Genomic DNA, 14,135 nt, shown 5'->3' with positions numbered 1-14,135 from the left:
GACTGGGTGTGGAGTGAAAGGAGGATGAGCTGATAGAAGTGAGCGTGAGCCAAGTGGCAGGGAGGGAGTGAGTGAGTGAGCCAGGTCTGGACTGCAGCAGGAGCACCGAGCTCACAACGACACTCATGGACATTTACATTATTAACACTGTACTCCACTATAGGCATGCTACACAATTGTTTAATCCTTACTCTCAGTTTACATTAGTTGTGGAAACAGCTGAGGCTTAGGGAACTGTTAGGAAGACACTTACTTCTTCTGCAGCTTTCGGCTCTTCTCTGCAGGGCCCCCCAGGGTGCCCATTCCTAAGCCATCCTTCGGAGAGCTCTCTGCCTCAGGAGTGCCAGCTAGGAACATAAACAAACACCTCCTTCAGTTCTGATATGACCTGGAACAGCGATGCTGGTGGCATGACGTACATATACACAAACATGTGCTGTATTGGAATGAAACCCTGGGCCCAGTGTCTGACCTTGGCTGGGGGAGTCCTTGCCGGGAATGCTGGGTCGGCCCTTCTCCTTCTTTCCAAAGAGGCGTCCAATGGATGACTTGATACTCTTCTTCTTGGCTGCTTTGTTGAGGGAGTCCTGGCTGCTGTTACTACTGCTGGGGTTACTACCCTGGCCATCCTGCAGGCCAGCTAGACTGTGGGACCAGAGGGTGAGTGATGAGATGGAGATAGAAAAGAGAGACTAATGGTAGACAGACGGCAAACCAAAGAGCTTATCTTTTCTTCAGGTGACAGGCACAGGTCTTACCCTCGAATGTCTCTAATGTCCTCATGGCTGGCAGCATGCCCGGCATCTCTGTTTAGGCGCATGGAGCGTGGAGTGGTGGGGGGTGATGTCTCACATCGGATAGTGGCCTTATCATCCTGAGCAGACTGCGTATCAGTGGGAGAGACAGATGTTAGTGAGGTGCATCGTTCCTGATTTTACTCTGTACAGACCATGACATAAAAAATAAGAGAACACACTTTGTTCTGCACACACAGCTGCTAAATAAAAAGCTGTTTCATTAAAGTTACACTATATATTTTTTATGCTACAAGCAGGTTGTCTCTGATCAGTCCAGACATATTATAAATTAATACTATAGCTCAGGGTAAATGTGGCAGGAATATAAAAGACGTAAGAATTCTTCTGACGTTTTGCAAGCAGAGAACAAATGTGATCAACACTGGGGCAAAAAAAAAAGATAATATTTCCGACTTTGATGTGGAGGCAAAAATGTAGATGCAAAGAATCAGGTCTGACCAGGAAAAGAAACATCTGAGCAGGTAACATTAGTTACATCAGTTGACCTTTTTCCAAATCAGTGGTGTGATGAGAGCACGGTAGAGCCCAGTAATTAGCATGATGCCCCAATTGATTTTTTTAGGGTTAATTTTGGTTTTGCATCCTGTTGGTCCCAGTTGCAACAGATGAAAATCCTGAAAGAATATTAAAGTAGCAAAACACCAACTTGAGGCCAAAGCACCAAGGTAAACTGATAGTATTGCTTTGGTCATTCATTCAAGTCTGACTCATCACAGTCTCTTGAGATTTTACTGCAACATTTTTAAATGTATCAGGAGGGTGTTTGAGAGTTTATGCAGGAATATAATTTATACTGGGTGGTGAACTGTGGGATAAGGGACTAAAGCTGAACATTGTGGATTACACTTGGGGGATGGGATTGGGAGATGAGGGGAGTGAGGGTAATAGACAGGTAGCTGACAGAGCCCAGTACAGCAGGTCTCTAGTTTACCTTCCTGCGGTGCTTGCGCAGGTCACTAGGCTGAAGCATGGCAAAAAAGGAGAGAGGAGAAAAGCAGTTAGTGAGACACACAACAGACCAGCAGTGGAACCAAGCCATGCACAGACACACAGCAGCAGGAAATCAGAACAAGATATACGTTTACCCATGTACCCAGGCACTGGTGCACAGGCACGCAGGCTTACACACACGGACACACACAGACACACACACACACACAGCCCCAGAGGAACTGTCAGTTTAATTGTGCAGTGAAGACGTGCAATTCATGGGAAAATAAAGTCTGCAGGAGCACCACCCCACCCGAGCAGGAGACACTGCAAAACAACCACACTGGAGGTGGGGTCAGGACGAGGTTGGATGGGTGCAGCCTAGTTCAAGGAAATTCAGGGAAATCAGAAGGGCAGACTTCTATACGAATCAAAGCCTTGATGACATTTAATAATCGACTGCGCAGGCAGCTGAGCAGCTACAGGGTCACTTCTGATTAACATCAGAGTGCTGTAATCATAGCTATCAGTGCTATGAGCTAGTTAGCTTCACAGTAATCCGACTGCTTTTGCTTTATGTGATATTATACGCTTGGCACTGCGACACCTGACTTCATAAACCAGAGCTGTTCTCATCACTTTTTCCACTGTGCACCTTGAAAGCGAGAGGATTTTTTTTCCATGCTGCATTCCTCACAGGCCTGGCATTAGCAGAGCAAATAAACCATCACCGTGCCACATTTCTATGGGAGGTTCTCCTGCCCCCCCAGGGTAAAAATACCTAATCACTCATTTCCTTTCCTCAACTGACACCGTGAGGAAGAGATTAGTGAGCTGTAAAAGGGAAACAGGAAGAGGAAATTGAGTGGGTGAGCAAAAAATTAATTTAATCACCCAAAATGTTCCTTTTCTTCCTTCTTATTTAGGGATTAAAACATTGTGACTAGTTTCACCGATGCTTTTAAGACAGATGTGACTGTTGGAAGACTATAGACTGTTGTTTTTCAGGCCTAATGTGACAAACTAAAAACAGCACTCCTTTCACTGCTTAAATAAACTTCTGAACTGTAGTCCTTCACTCTCTCTTTTCACTACAATAACTGAACTAAACAATAACTGCTCTGCATGACAACTTGTTTTCACCGATAACTTCAACAAACACGACACATAAACAGAAATGGGCAGTGATTGATGACTGGAAATCTTGAACACATGGGGGTACTGCTTGAACTTGAATCAATTCCTAGAATTGCAAGATCAAAATTCCTTAAAGGACTGACTGATGAGTAATGCCAGTTCTAGTGTTGACAGGAAAAGCAATGGCCCAGAGAATCAAAATTTCCACCCTAGCTCACCGTTATTTTTTAAAAACACAATTGTGTGTTTAAAAAAATCTGAATACATGGGAAGGGTTAAAAGAATGGCAACTTTTGAGCAGGACCTGACAGAAACAGGTCTCAAAAACAAGTGAATCTACAGATACAGAGCCTCAGCAGGTAAGGAGGCTCCAGTATCTCACTTCTTTTTCTTGTTTGTTAATATTGTGTAGCGTAAAGCATAGTGGCTGTACTACAGCTCCAAGGAGACAACTTTACCAAACACAGAATAACACAGTGGCCGCCTGTTACACAGACTGTGGCCTAAAACAAACCAAAGTGATTCCCATAGAAAAGCAGCTCGCTCTGTGTGCAGCCTCAGGTACACAGGTGAGCAGGAGGAGCTTCCCAGTTCCTAAACCAAAACAACAATGTTTTTGTTCTGCTAGTATTAGCCATAAAAGGAAATTCTGGTCTCCAGCTTAAAGGTGTGTCCCATTCGACTCATTGTTCAAATATTCACATGCATCTAGATTATTGAAACAGGACCAGGACAGTCTGAGCATCCACTGACAGTCACCTGACCTTTGTTTTTTGGGTATTACTCTACTCCCACACACAGCTTTCTATCCTGCAAGGTTCTGCAAAACAATCAGTTCTATAAAAGACTTAGTGCTTTTAACAGCATAGTCTATTCCAGATGAACCTTTAGCTACCAGGTGTACATGCAAAAAGAGTCTGTTTCCTTAAACAGACTCTTTTTAACAATGTTATCTTGACTGAATTCTAATGCGGGTCTTCTGTTAAATCATCTTTTCCTGCTTCCATTCATCATCAATAGCCATTGAAGGACCGTCACAAAATATTTAACTTCTGATAAAGAGGTAAAACTGGAAAAGTCCCAGTGTTTAAGGCAAAGGCTTAATAAAATAATCAAATCTGATTTAGTTACATTCCTGTTATTAGTTTCACACACAAGTTCTTCTACATGACAAATCACAATTATTCATCAGAGAAAAGAGTTGTATTTTAACATGTCAAAAGGAACAGAGTGGAGAGGAAGTGGCAGACTGCACCCACCCGAGGAGGGAAGGAAGGGAGGGAGCTGTGGAGAGAGGTACCTGAAAGTAGGGTGCATAGCTAAAGGCTTGAGGGGGGGGAGTGAAGCCAGTTGCACCATAGGGCAGATAAGTTAGGGTCTGCTGGGAGAGGGAGCTCTGGATGATGTAGGGATCATAGCAATATTGCTACAAGCAGGGGGCAGTTACATATGCACATGGTTACATACTGTCATACATACACACAAAATATTAGTGCATGAATCACAATGATGAGATTTAGAGCACAAAAAAACAACAAAATCAACATGAAGAGGCAACGCAATAAAGAATACATAGACAAACATGTACTCTTTGACCTGCACTACAGGGAGACAACAAACCAAAACACCACAGTGAAAATAATTACAAGAAAACTATAATGCTGGCTTGTTAGTTAAATGTGCTTGTCAGTGCAGTGCTGTATTATCCTGCCTGAAACATAAGAAAGTAAAGGACGTGTTACCAAAGTCATGACACCCATGCGGTCCAGTTCTCTGTTGGGGCTGCGGGGAATGCGTCTGGGGGTGGAGTGACCAGAGCCTGGGGGAGAGCCGCCCAATGAGGAGCCTGCACACAGTGATGGAGGGATGGAGCTCATGGAGCGGAAACGTCCTCCCAGGCTGTCACCGCTGCCCACTCGGCACTCGATCTCCTCTGCCCGGATCGCTGTGCTCTCCTTCTCCTCTTGGATCATTCTGCAGGGAAAGAAAACAAACACAATGCAACAACAATGAAAAATGTAAAGTTAAATGAAGCAAGGTTTTGGTGTGCTCGCTCAGGTAGCTGTGTAGCAGCTAGTACCTAATTTCATTGTTGATAGCATCCAGCTGCTCCTGCAGCATTAAGGCGAGGGTCTGTGCGTCTGCCTGGCCACCAGGGGACAGCAGGTCCACCGAGCTGAAAATCGTCTCTCGATCCTCCTCAAGGTCTGAAGCATCCATGTCACTCTCAAAGGCCTGGGCCACATTTGCCAGCACATTAGCCTGCTGCATACGCTCCCACTCCTGCTCATTTAAAGTCTGCACCTGGATTAATGCATACAGGTATGAGACAGGGAATGGAGAGAGAATGACGGTTTTAGAAAAAAGCAGATATTGAAAGCAGAAAGGGGATAAAATGAGAGATATATGAGAGAAGCAGAGGTGACAGAGATAAATGGTTAGCTGGATATTTAATGCATGACACAGACACAAATAACCGTCACTGCTATCTCCACCAAACTGACTTACATGTCGCTGATGTCCAGAGTGGAAGCAAACAGAGAGAAACGGAGAAGAAGAAAATCATCAGAGAGACTTCAAACATTAGATTGGAACAGGTGGAGGAAGGACGAAGGCACACCGTACAACTAACACGAGTTAAGAGGAAGACAACACCAAATATAATAAAGAGACGCCTCCAGTGAGTCTAAGGTACAAGTTTCTCCATTTTGAAGTAACTGAGCAGCTAAGAGGATTTGTTCATCTGTACCTGGACAAACATTATTTCAGTTGCTTTAAGGTCTCATTTCTTAATTTGTTGAGATAATGTCAGTCAGGAATTAACTAAACTGTTCCTGTTAAAGCATCAGCATAAATAACAAGGAGGTGAATGTAGAATGGACACGAACATCGTCCAACTGTCTGGTGCAGTCTTTATAAAAATAACCGAGGAACTACAATGCCTTAAATAATATATGAGTATTGTGTATATGAAATCAATAACCAAGCCAACCACAAACGAGCTGGGACCTCACCTTGGATGGTTCGTCCCGGAGCGCTGCCACTCGTCCCTTCTGAGGTCGCCTCAGCACAAGAGCACTGCCATAATGGTCTGAGTTACTGTCCATCATTGAGGAAGCTGACACTGGATACCTGAAATCTGGAGTGCTGCCCAGCTGAGACCGTCTATGAAAACATATGAAAAGCTATAAGAAAGACTCTGAGAGGTTAGAGGGTCACATTGTGAGCTCTACCAGTTTAACAGCTTACCCATGTAGTAAGGAGTTGCTCCTGCTCCTACCCTGCTCGTTCTCCGCCCTCATAGTCTCAATCTGGATCAGAAGCTGCTCCTGTAGGAGAGGAAATGTAGACATCTTAGTCATCTAGTGAAGAATAGCTCTGAAGAAAAAAGCCATATTTGCTAGACAATTTAAATAAAAATAAAAAAATCTATTTGAAGTAATAAAAAAACAAACCAGAAGCCCAAATACCAACAAAAAAAACACAGATACCAGGGAAGGATCAACTAATACTTCAACTGATCCCTCACCTTCTCATGGTGAGATTCCTCAATCAACTTCTTGGTGTGGTCCAGTTCTCTTATGAGGGCATTCTGAAGAGAGACAGACACAAGCTGACACACTGGTAATAAACACTGAGCTACTAACCATGAACCTGATATATGACACACAAAGTGAAGAAACAACAAGTATTTAAATGGTTAAGGATACAGTGTCCTCCGACTGTTTCCCTCTTTGCTCATCACTCTGACTTTAGAGTGAGGTCCTAGATTCCACCTGTAAATCATCACTACACCAGTCACCACATTTCTCTGTGACTCACCTTATCCTCCAGAGCGGACATCCTCTCTTTGAGGTGGAGCTGGAGTCTCTCGTTGGACTCTGACAGGAGCTTGTCCACTGTCTCAGACAGACGCTTGTTGTGCTCCTCATTCATCTTCTCTCGCTGCCGTGCCTACATAAATACAACACCAGCATTTTAAAAGGAAGCATGTATTAAGACTGTCTCAACAGCAGCATAACAGTGAGCAGTAATGACAGCAGGTTTTCTCTCTTCCTCACCCTGAGCAGTTCCTGGTTTTTCTCCTCCAGCTGAGTCTCCAGCTGCCTCAGTCTCTCCTCCACGTTGCCATGACGTTCCTCTGCCTGAAAATGGAGGAACAGTGACAAAAAACTTTTATCTTTTATATACTGAGGTATCCCAGTAGCTCAGTATATTTAATCCTCTCAGAGCTAATGAGAGTATCTCTAAAGCTAGGCTTTGATCTCCCCTCTGCAGTCATCCATCCTGAAGAAGGACCTTGCTGAGAGACCCTGGTAAACCAGGTCCTGGTTGTGGTTTTAATGACAAAGCTTAAGTCCTTCAAATGGATGGAGTAAACCACAGCCAGGTTCATTTGATGGCAAAATGATGCACCAGCTGCATTAGGAGAGAAGAGCAAAGTAACACAACCCACAAAAAAACCAAAACAAACAGAGCAGCCCATACTTCCCACAATGAACATCTACTACAGAACAGGAAAATTCATTAAGGCTCTACATTCAACATGACACGTTTATGTTTATTACTGACAATAGATATATCAATACTTAATCCAATATTTCATCTGCAGTTGGGTATGTTGAGAAATATAATCAGTGTGTGCAGCAGATATTATCAGTCTATTGGCTCGTTTTTATATAAGAGCCAATGGAGTGGTAAACATTTTTCTTCAACACATCCTGTTCCAGTTTTCTAGTAGCTCTAATGGGCAGGGTCTCAACAAGTCTTTGAGCAAATCAGCTGGCACTTCCTGTTTGTGTTAGATGCCAAACATTAAAGTTTTCTGTGTTTGAGACAGAAGGAGAGGCACTGTGCATGAAGCACTGATTAACACAGCTCACCAGCACATGAAGCAAAACACACAAGCAGACTAAGGAGGTCAGGTCAGGACCAGGTCTCAGGCTTCATTAGATACTACAACATTTTGAAATCTAGTCTGGCACTGAACTTAACCAGGCACTTGCCATGTAAATGACAAATTACCACTGAATTTAAGGCGTTATTGACATTACTTTTGTTTGGAAATGTCTGCTATTTTACAGAAAACTAAATTTTTTTCTTCAGTAGTTCTGGAAATGTAAATTCTGCTATAAGTTTCTATCACTCTGGTTAAGTTCAGAAACAGAGCTTGAACCAAGCTTAGAGTTTCCCAGTATCTAAGCGAACAGGTCTAGCTCTGTGAATAAAGCTGGTCTACCTTCTTCTGAGTCTTAGAGCCTTTAGAGCCACACAGAACACACTAGGGGTTTGACAAGGAGGTGGTGGGGGCAGCATGAAGTCCACACAGAAACAGAGCATGACAAACACAGAGAGAGAGGAGAGAATAGAGCATCGGTTTAACATGAGCACAGTTAAAACACAGTGACTAAAGGGAGGAAATAGACACACATTCAAAAATGGACTTTAATGATCATTGCCACTTCAACTGTAAGACTTTAAGACGGAGCAGGTAGACAGACAAACAGACAGCATACTGTGTTAGAGGAGGAATAATACACTGAGCGATGTTACACTGGAGAATGTAGCAGACAGACTGAGAGGTTGATGATGGACTAATTGTACCACAAGCTCCACCAAGTAGAGGTGGGTGGAAACACTGGATGATTTATGTTGATGCCTTGGAAACTGCATGGAGGTGATATTAAAGATACCAAGGCGTTTCTTTCCATTTCTACACAAGTCTGTCTCTCTGCCATGTTCTAAAAAACAACTGTGTGGCTTAAGCTCTAGAGTCAGGATCATTAAAAACACAGGGAGGAAAAAGCTTAGTGGGGACAATAAGACATTGTCTGAAATAAATAAAGATATTTTATTAAAGAAAACTGATACTTTATGTACTGTTTGTGTGTTGTCTAATTGACACAATAACTAAATCACAATAGCACAACCTAAAACAAAAGATGAGAATAAGAATGAATGTTAGCTTAGATTTCAGAGATGTGCTGAGAGCTAATAACACAGCTTGTCCCGGATAAGTGGAATAAAAATTCACCTGCCCCACCAGACAAGTTAAAAGTCATAAAGAGACAAATAAAAATATGGCTGCACCCACCTCTGAGGTCACCAAGGTTCAGATCTCTGTGTTTTTTTGAGGTGTATATGATAAAAGTTGTGAAATAATTACCTAAATTAACTCTACTCTGATGCTGCAAAGATATTGTACAACACCAGCATCACTGACGTTCTCATCTGATCACCGGTGCCACTGCTTGTGTTCTGTGAGTGTGTGTGTGTGCTATTTAGTTAAATGATTAACTGTTATATTAAGATTACTGGAGAAGTGAAAGCTAAATTTACTCGAGGCCTGCTAATAAGGTGCCAAAATGTCAGTGTAAGTTCAGCAGGAAGTGTTGTCCAAGACAAAGACTCAAAACTATAAATGGATAAAAACATGGACGGAATCTCTAAAAATAGTTCCCTGTGGATATTTGGAGTAACATAAACAATGGCTTCCTCAGTGGCTTCCTCTGGGGGGCTCCAAGCTGTTGCACTGTAAAGGAACTAATCTAATAGCTCTGATTGTATTATGTGTGCTGGTACATGGTTAGAATGTAGTTAGAAGTAATGCAATTTTTTGTCAATTCACATTTACATATAAAGACTCTATAAAGGCTTTTCAAAGGCCGCTCCATAGAAATCAACATTTTAATGTTGACTTTTCAAGTGTATCATAAAATCCCAAATCCACCAAAAGGTGTGTTGAAAGGCCGAACGGTACAAAGGGCAGTGAAAGGTGCTGATACCTTTGTGAGGGCAGCTACCCTCTGAGCTAGCTCAGCTTCCACCTCAGGCAGAGTCTCTGCCTTGCGGATGGTCTGCTGCAGCTTCTGCTCAGCCAGCTCCAGTTTCTCCTGGAGTTGCCGGTTTCTGTCCTCGGTCTGCAACAAACAAACCAAAAGCAAACAGTCATTAGCAAAAATGTTGAAGACTCAGCTGTGATACATCCTGGCCTCAGGGTTTGCTTTCAGTTCTGCAAGGTGTAGAGAGTGGCAAGACAGAAAGAGGGAGACAAAGTGAGACAGGCAGCTGGGATGGGTAAGGGTGGGGAGGGAAGGAAGTGAGGAAGACAGCATTCATAATGACACAAAGACAGACAAAACCCATAAGAAAAGAGAAGAGAGACATCTCCATCTCAGTGAGTACATGTAAAGGGACCAGCCAGTGTCTTCGAGGCTTCCCATTCAGTGCCTGCTGTGCTGGTCAGTGTGTGAATACAGAAGGAATTCATTAGCAGGAGTCTGAAAACTGCCAAAGAGAACTGCAGGCAATTCCTGCTGGCAGACAACTCGGAGAATGAAACACTAATCGCACTCAGTGATATTTTTTTAAGGCATTTTAGTCAAAGAGCATGAGGCCTACTTGTCTGTAGAGGGACTCCTTGTTGGCCACTTCGTTCTCCAGCTTGTCGTTGAGGTCATGGACGGAGGTAGCCTCCCGTTGCGCTGCCAGGTAGCGCTTTTCCAGGGTGGTGATCCTCTCCTCCATATCTTCCTTCTGAGCCACAGACTATATACACACACAAACACACACAGACACACACTTGCATTAGTGTGTTCTCTCTTTGTGGCCCTGACTTTAACCTGCTGTCCACTGAACTGAAGGGACTCATGATAATAACTGTCAGAAAAAAAGTTTTTCTGGCCTCGGCACAGAAAACAGAAATCAGGACAATACAATAATCAGTTTTTTCCTTCATCCTTGCAGTTAGAATGAAGGAAATTCAGCTAAAAAGCTAAAAAAAAGTGCTCCCTAGCTGTAATTCTTTGGGTTACAAACAGTTCCCGCCCTCCCTACCTCTCTCAGATCTCTCTGTAGCCGCGTGTTCATGTCTTCAGACTTGATGAGGTCCTTTCGGGCTGTGTCAAGGTCTTCCTCCAGCTCATTGATGCGTGATGCCATAGCAGCCATGCGCTCCTTCATTTGGCCCAGGTCAGCCATCTGACGGTCCACCACTTCCTGGAGCTCCCCGACCTTCCCAAACCCAGGTCCCGACTCCTCCTCCTGACTCAGTGAGCCATCTGAGGACCGCTGTGGGTGAATGAACTGTTTTAGCAAGAGCACACAAGATACACAGAACACACGCTGGACTCATGCAATTGAACAAAGCTATTATGCACATAATGATCAGGAGACTCCTACAATAGATTTGATTTAGTCCCATTTACACTACACCTGCAGTTCCTCAACCGCTCAGATTAACTGATAACTTGTATTATCTAAGACAGAGACATAGAGCAGAACAAGCTGTCTGCAGTAACCTGGACTGTTTCCAGCCAGCCCACCTCTTCCAGTATTTGCATCTTGTCTGTGCATGTATGTAGATAACACAGCACAGTTAGTCATCGCATGCCAGGACAGAGATCTACTAATGCAAGCATTATTAACCCAAAGATCTTAGGCTTATTCTTATTTGTTTAAAGCAGAGGTTTCAAGGTCTGAGACTGACGGCCTCCACTCTGACAAACCTTGAAAAAAGTGCCCCTCACCCCACTTTAGTTTATTTGCTTTGTTTCGCTCAATTCCTGGATACTTATGGGATCATGATTCTGTTAACTGATCTCAGAGAGACTCAACAATTGAGAAAAAATAGAGACTAAACCAAATACAAAAAAAGCTCGGTCATAAGGATTTCATTTGTTTCCGACTCTGGGAAAAGTGGGAAAACCAGTAAAATTCCCCAAAAGTACTCTATCTCTGAACTATCTCTTTAACCAAATCACAAAGATTTTGGCTAATTTATCTCTGTAATCTCCTTCTGATAATTAATAATAACAATTGTAATATTTTTTCCCTTCCATTCACTGAGCCTCCCCTGAAACAGTTTAGAGCCCCCCTGGTGAGGCCCCCCTCAAACTTTGAAAACGTCTGGTTTAAACTATTACTTCAAATTTAAGGCCTTGCAAAAATATCTGGCACATTACAATATATTACAATTCAAGAATAAAGTACACTATATATACCCTTATTATATTATTATACTAGTTATTAATTAGTGGAACAGATGGTAGACACTTGTGACACTCCCACTTGGCTTCCCCACACATCGTTTTGCACATGCTGTTGAGTAACCTCACCTTGCCATTAGTGCTTGGTGTGTTTTCAGAGTTGTGGTTGACCTCACTGGTTCCATCTGCCAGCCCTCTCTTCAGGCTGCTCTGCTCCCTGAGGTACGCCAACTGGAGAAAACACCAGTTTGTTAACACCCTGTCGAGTCATTCATTTGCTGGTGACAACCATCTCAACAATTCTGGTTAACCACTAAGCCAAGGGCACTGAACTAGGTTGCTACTACTTTTTAATCAATGTGTGTTTCTGTGTGTGTGTGTGTGTCTGTGTGTGTGTCAAAACCTCAAGCACCCAAAGCTGAATTCAAACCAAAACTATTCTTGTTGCAAACTCACATGAATACACTACATAGACGAACCCTCTCTGCCAAATGGCCAAACCATAGGAAAACAAAACAGCAAAAGCTGTCTAGCCTGAGGAGGTAAGGTTACTAATAAAAGCAGAGTGGCAAGTGGTTGATTTTATGTGTGTGCTGGTGTGTGTGTGCGGTCCCAGGCTGATTCCCAGGAACAAAAGATGACTGTAGCATGAAGCAGAGAGGAAATCTAGGACACTTCCACAAGATCCTCTGGGCCTTTTGTCAATCTTAATCCCATTCAATACACAGTGGACTCAAGACTCTTCCTCCCTTTGCATGCACGTGCATGTGTGTGTGTGCACTTGAGAGATGTGAATTTCTTTTTCTTAGATTGAGTTTTATTACCCGAAATGTAAAATATAGAATTTTGATTCAGTACAGGAGAGATGTCTTTGAGCAGGTCAAATGCACAAAACGACTGCAATGATTTGTAATAAAATAAAATTCAGTGCCATCAAAAGCTAAATTAATTTGCCTGGACATCTGTTTTCAAAAGGTCATTAATTAAAAGTTCTTACAATCAAGTATAATATAAAAGCACACTAATCTGACTGTAAAAGGTACATGTCAAACCATCTCACCATTCAGTTTATAATCAAAGGAGAACGTCATTGAGTCATACATCATGTGTATAATCAGTTATCGTAATTAAATTTCAAAAATGTTGTAAAAACATTTCACTTTTCATTTCTGTGAAGCTGTACAATACAAAAAAACTTATTAAGTCAGTGTATTTAATGAGCTGTTGACCTACTGGTTTATCAATTTGAACCTTTTGAATAAAGCCCATTGGAGGGATTTAAAGGATGAGGGCAACTGGGTACATGGCTGCACAAAAACGCACAAACGCTGCTCAGGTAACAATACTTCTGTAGAAGTAGTAGACAGCCGTGACATGCAATGGTGGGAACCATCTGTGTGCTATATTTTTTTCTGTGGTTGAATTGGTAAATGTTCATTTGGGTGTTAAATGTAAGCCTAAATGTATCACTCAGCAGGTGAACATATGCTACACATGAACAAGATGAGAATAAAACATTTTAACATTTAAAGTCATGACTTTAGGCTGTTCCAGCAAAAATTCCTACATCACTTAAACACGGGATAAAAGGAATTGTTAATAGTTATTTTGACAATAATGGAAAGACATGGAACTGTTATTGGTAATGAGTTGGAGGTTGGAGTTGAGTTCATTTCTCTTCAGCTGATCAGAAGTTATGTTTGCTTACTTCTTTGTGCGAGATGGTGAGCTGTTCCTCTAATGCGCTGCATCTTTCCAAGGCAACGCGTAGTCTTTCTCTTACCTAGAAAAATCAAAAAACAGACTCATATAACTATACCATTCTTCCTCCTTCTCCCTTTTCTTTGTCCATCAATGTCAAATATATTCTAACCTTTACACATATATGCAGAGGCCTACTTCATTAACTCCTTTCAAACACTCGTCGTACCTTCTCATCGAGGGCTTTGTGGTGTTCGAAAAGTGACTTCAGGGCTTTGAGGACCTCCACTTCACTTGAGACGCCTGCTGGAGACTGAGCCTGCCTCTTCACCACCGTCATCCTCAGACTGCGCTCGTGGCGAGACACTAAGCACTCCAAGTGCTCCAACAGGAGCTGCACACACAATAGACAGTGTTACTAGTGTAGCAGGTTGAACACGCACCGGCTCATTTGAAGTAGCATTTGGTTACAAAGTAAACAAATGTGCCCAAGCACACAACCACCACCTTGTTAGACAGATGTCTATCCTACCACAATACATCACCACACAGTTGTTTTATC

At 42.6% G+C, this 14,135-nt stretch overlaps 1 protein-coding gene across 21 annotated transcripts in view; it reads right to left on the bottom strand.

The window, feature by feature from the left end:
• The window catches only part of ppfia1 (PTPRF interacting protein alpha 1), a 38,820-nt gene that overhangs the window by 9,346 nt on the left and 15,339 nt on the right, over nucleotides 1-14,135 (bottom strand). For 12 of the 21 annotated variants that reach the window (XM_071489794.1, XM_071489795.1, XM_071489792.1 and 9 more), the window contains exons 4-21: nucleotides 13,803-13,967; nucleotides 13,581-13,655; nucleotides 12,002-12,103; nucleotides 10,722-10,970; nucleotides 10,287-10,433; nucleotides 9,671-9,805; nucleotides 8,125-8,166; nucleotides 6,947-7,030; nucleotides 6,708-6,839; nucleotides 6,415-6,477; nucleotides 6,135-6,214; nucleotides 5,900-6,050; nucleotides 4,966-5,189; nucleotides 4,628-4,859; nucleotides 1,750-1,779; nucleotides 759-883; nucleotides 473-645; nucleotides 254-347 (exon numbers count right to left, since the gene is read on the bottom strand). In XM_071489794.1, the coding sequence (XP_071345895.1) occupies nucleotides 254-347; nucleotides 473-645; nucleotides 759-883; nucleotides 1,750-1,779; nucleotides 4,628-4,859; nucleotides 4,966-5,189; nucleotides 5,900-6,050; nucleotides 6,135-6,214; nucleotides 6,415-6,477; nucleotides 6,708-6,839; nucleotides 6,947-7,030; nucleotides 8,125-8,166; nucleotides 9,671-9,805; nucleotides 10,287-10,433; nucleotides 10,722-10,970; nucleotides 12,002-12,103; nucleotides 13,581-13,655; nucleotides 13,803-13,967 (2,303 nt within the window). The remainder of the gene's footprint in view (nucleotides 1-253; nucleotides 348-472; nucleotides 646-758; nucleotides 884-1,749; nucleotides 1,780-4,627; nucleotides 4,860-4,965; nucleotides 5,190-5,899; nucleotides 6,051-6,134; nucleotides 6,215-6,414; nucleotides 6,478-6,707; nucleotides 6,840-6,946; nucleotides 7,031-8,124; nucleotides 8,167-9,670; nucleotides 9,806-10,286; nucleotides 10,434-10,721; nucleotides 10,971-12,001; nucleotides 12,104-13,580; nucleotides 13,656-13,802; nucleotides 13,968-14,135) is intronic. The other 9 variants (XM_071489803.1, XM_071489812.1, XM_071489806.1 and 6 more) reach the window with 4 other exon arrangements.

The sequence above is a fragment of the Trachinotus anak genome, unplaced genomic scaffold (genome assembly GCF_046630095.1).
Source record: "Trachinotus anak isolate AG129_WGS33_773 ecotype Australia unplaced genomic scaffold, CSIRO_AGI_Tana_v1 ptg000011l, whole genome shotgun sequence".
NCBI lineage: Eukaryota > Metazoa > Chordata > Actinopteri > Carangiformes > Carangidae > Trachinotus > Trachinotus anak.
This window is presented reverse-complemented; position numbering and strand designations above follow the sequence as displayed.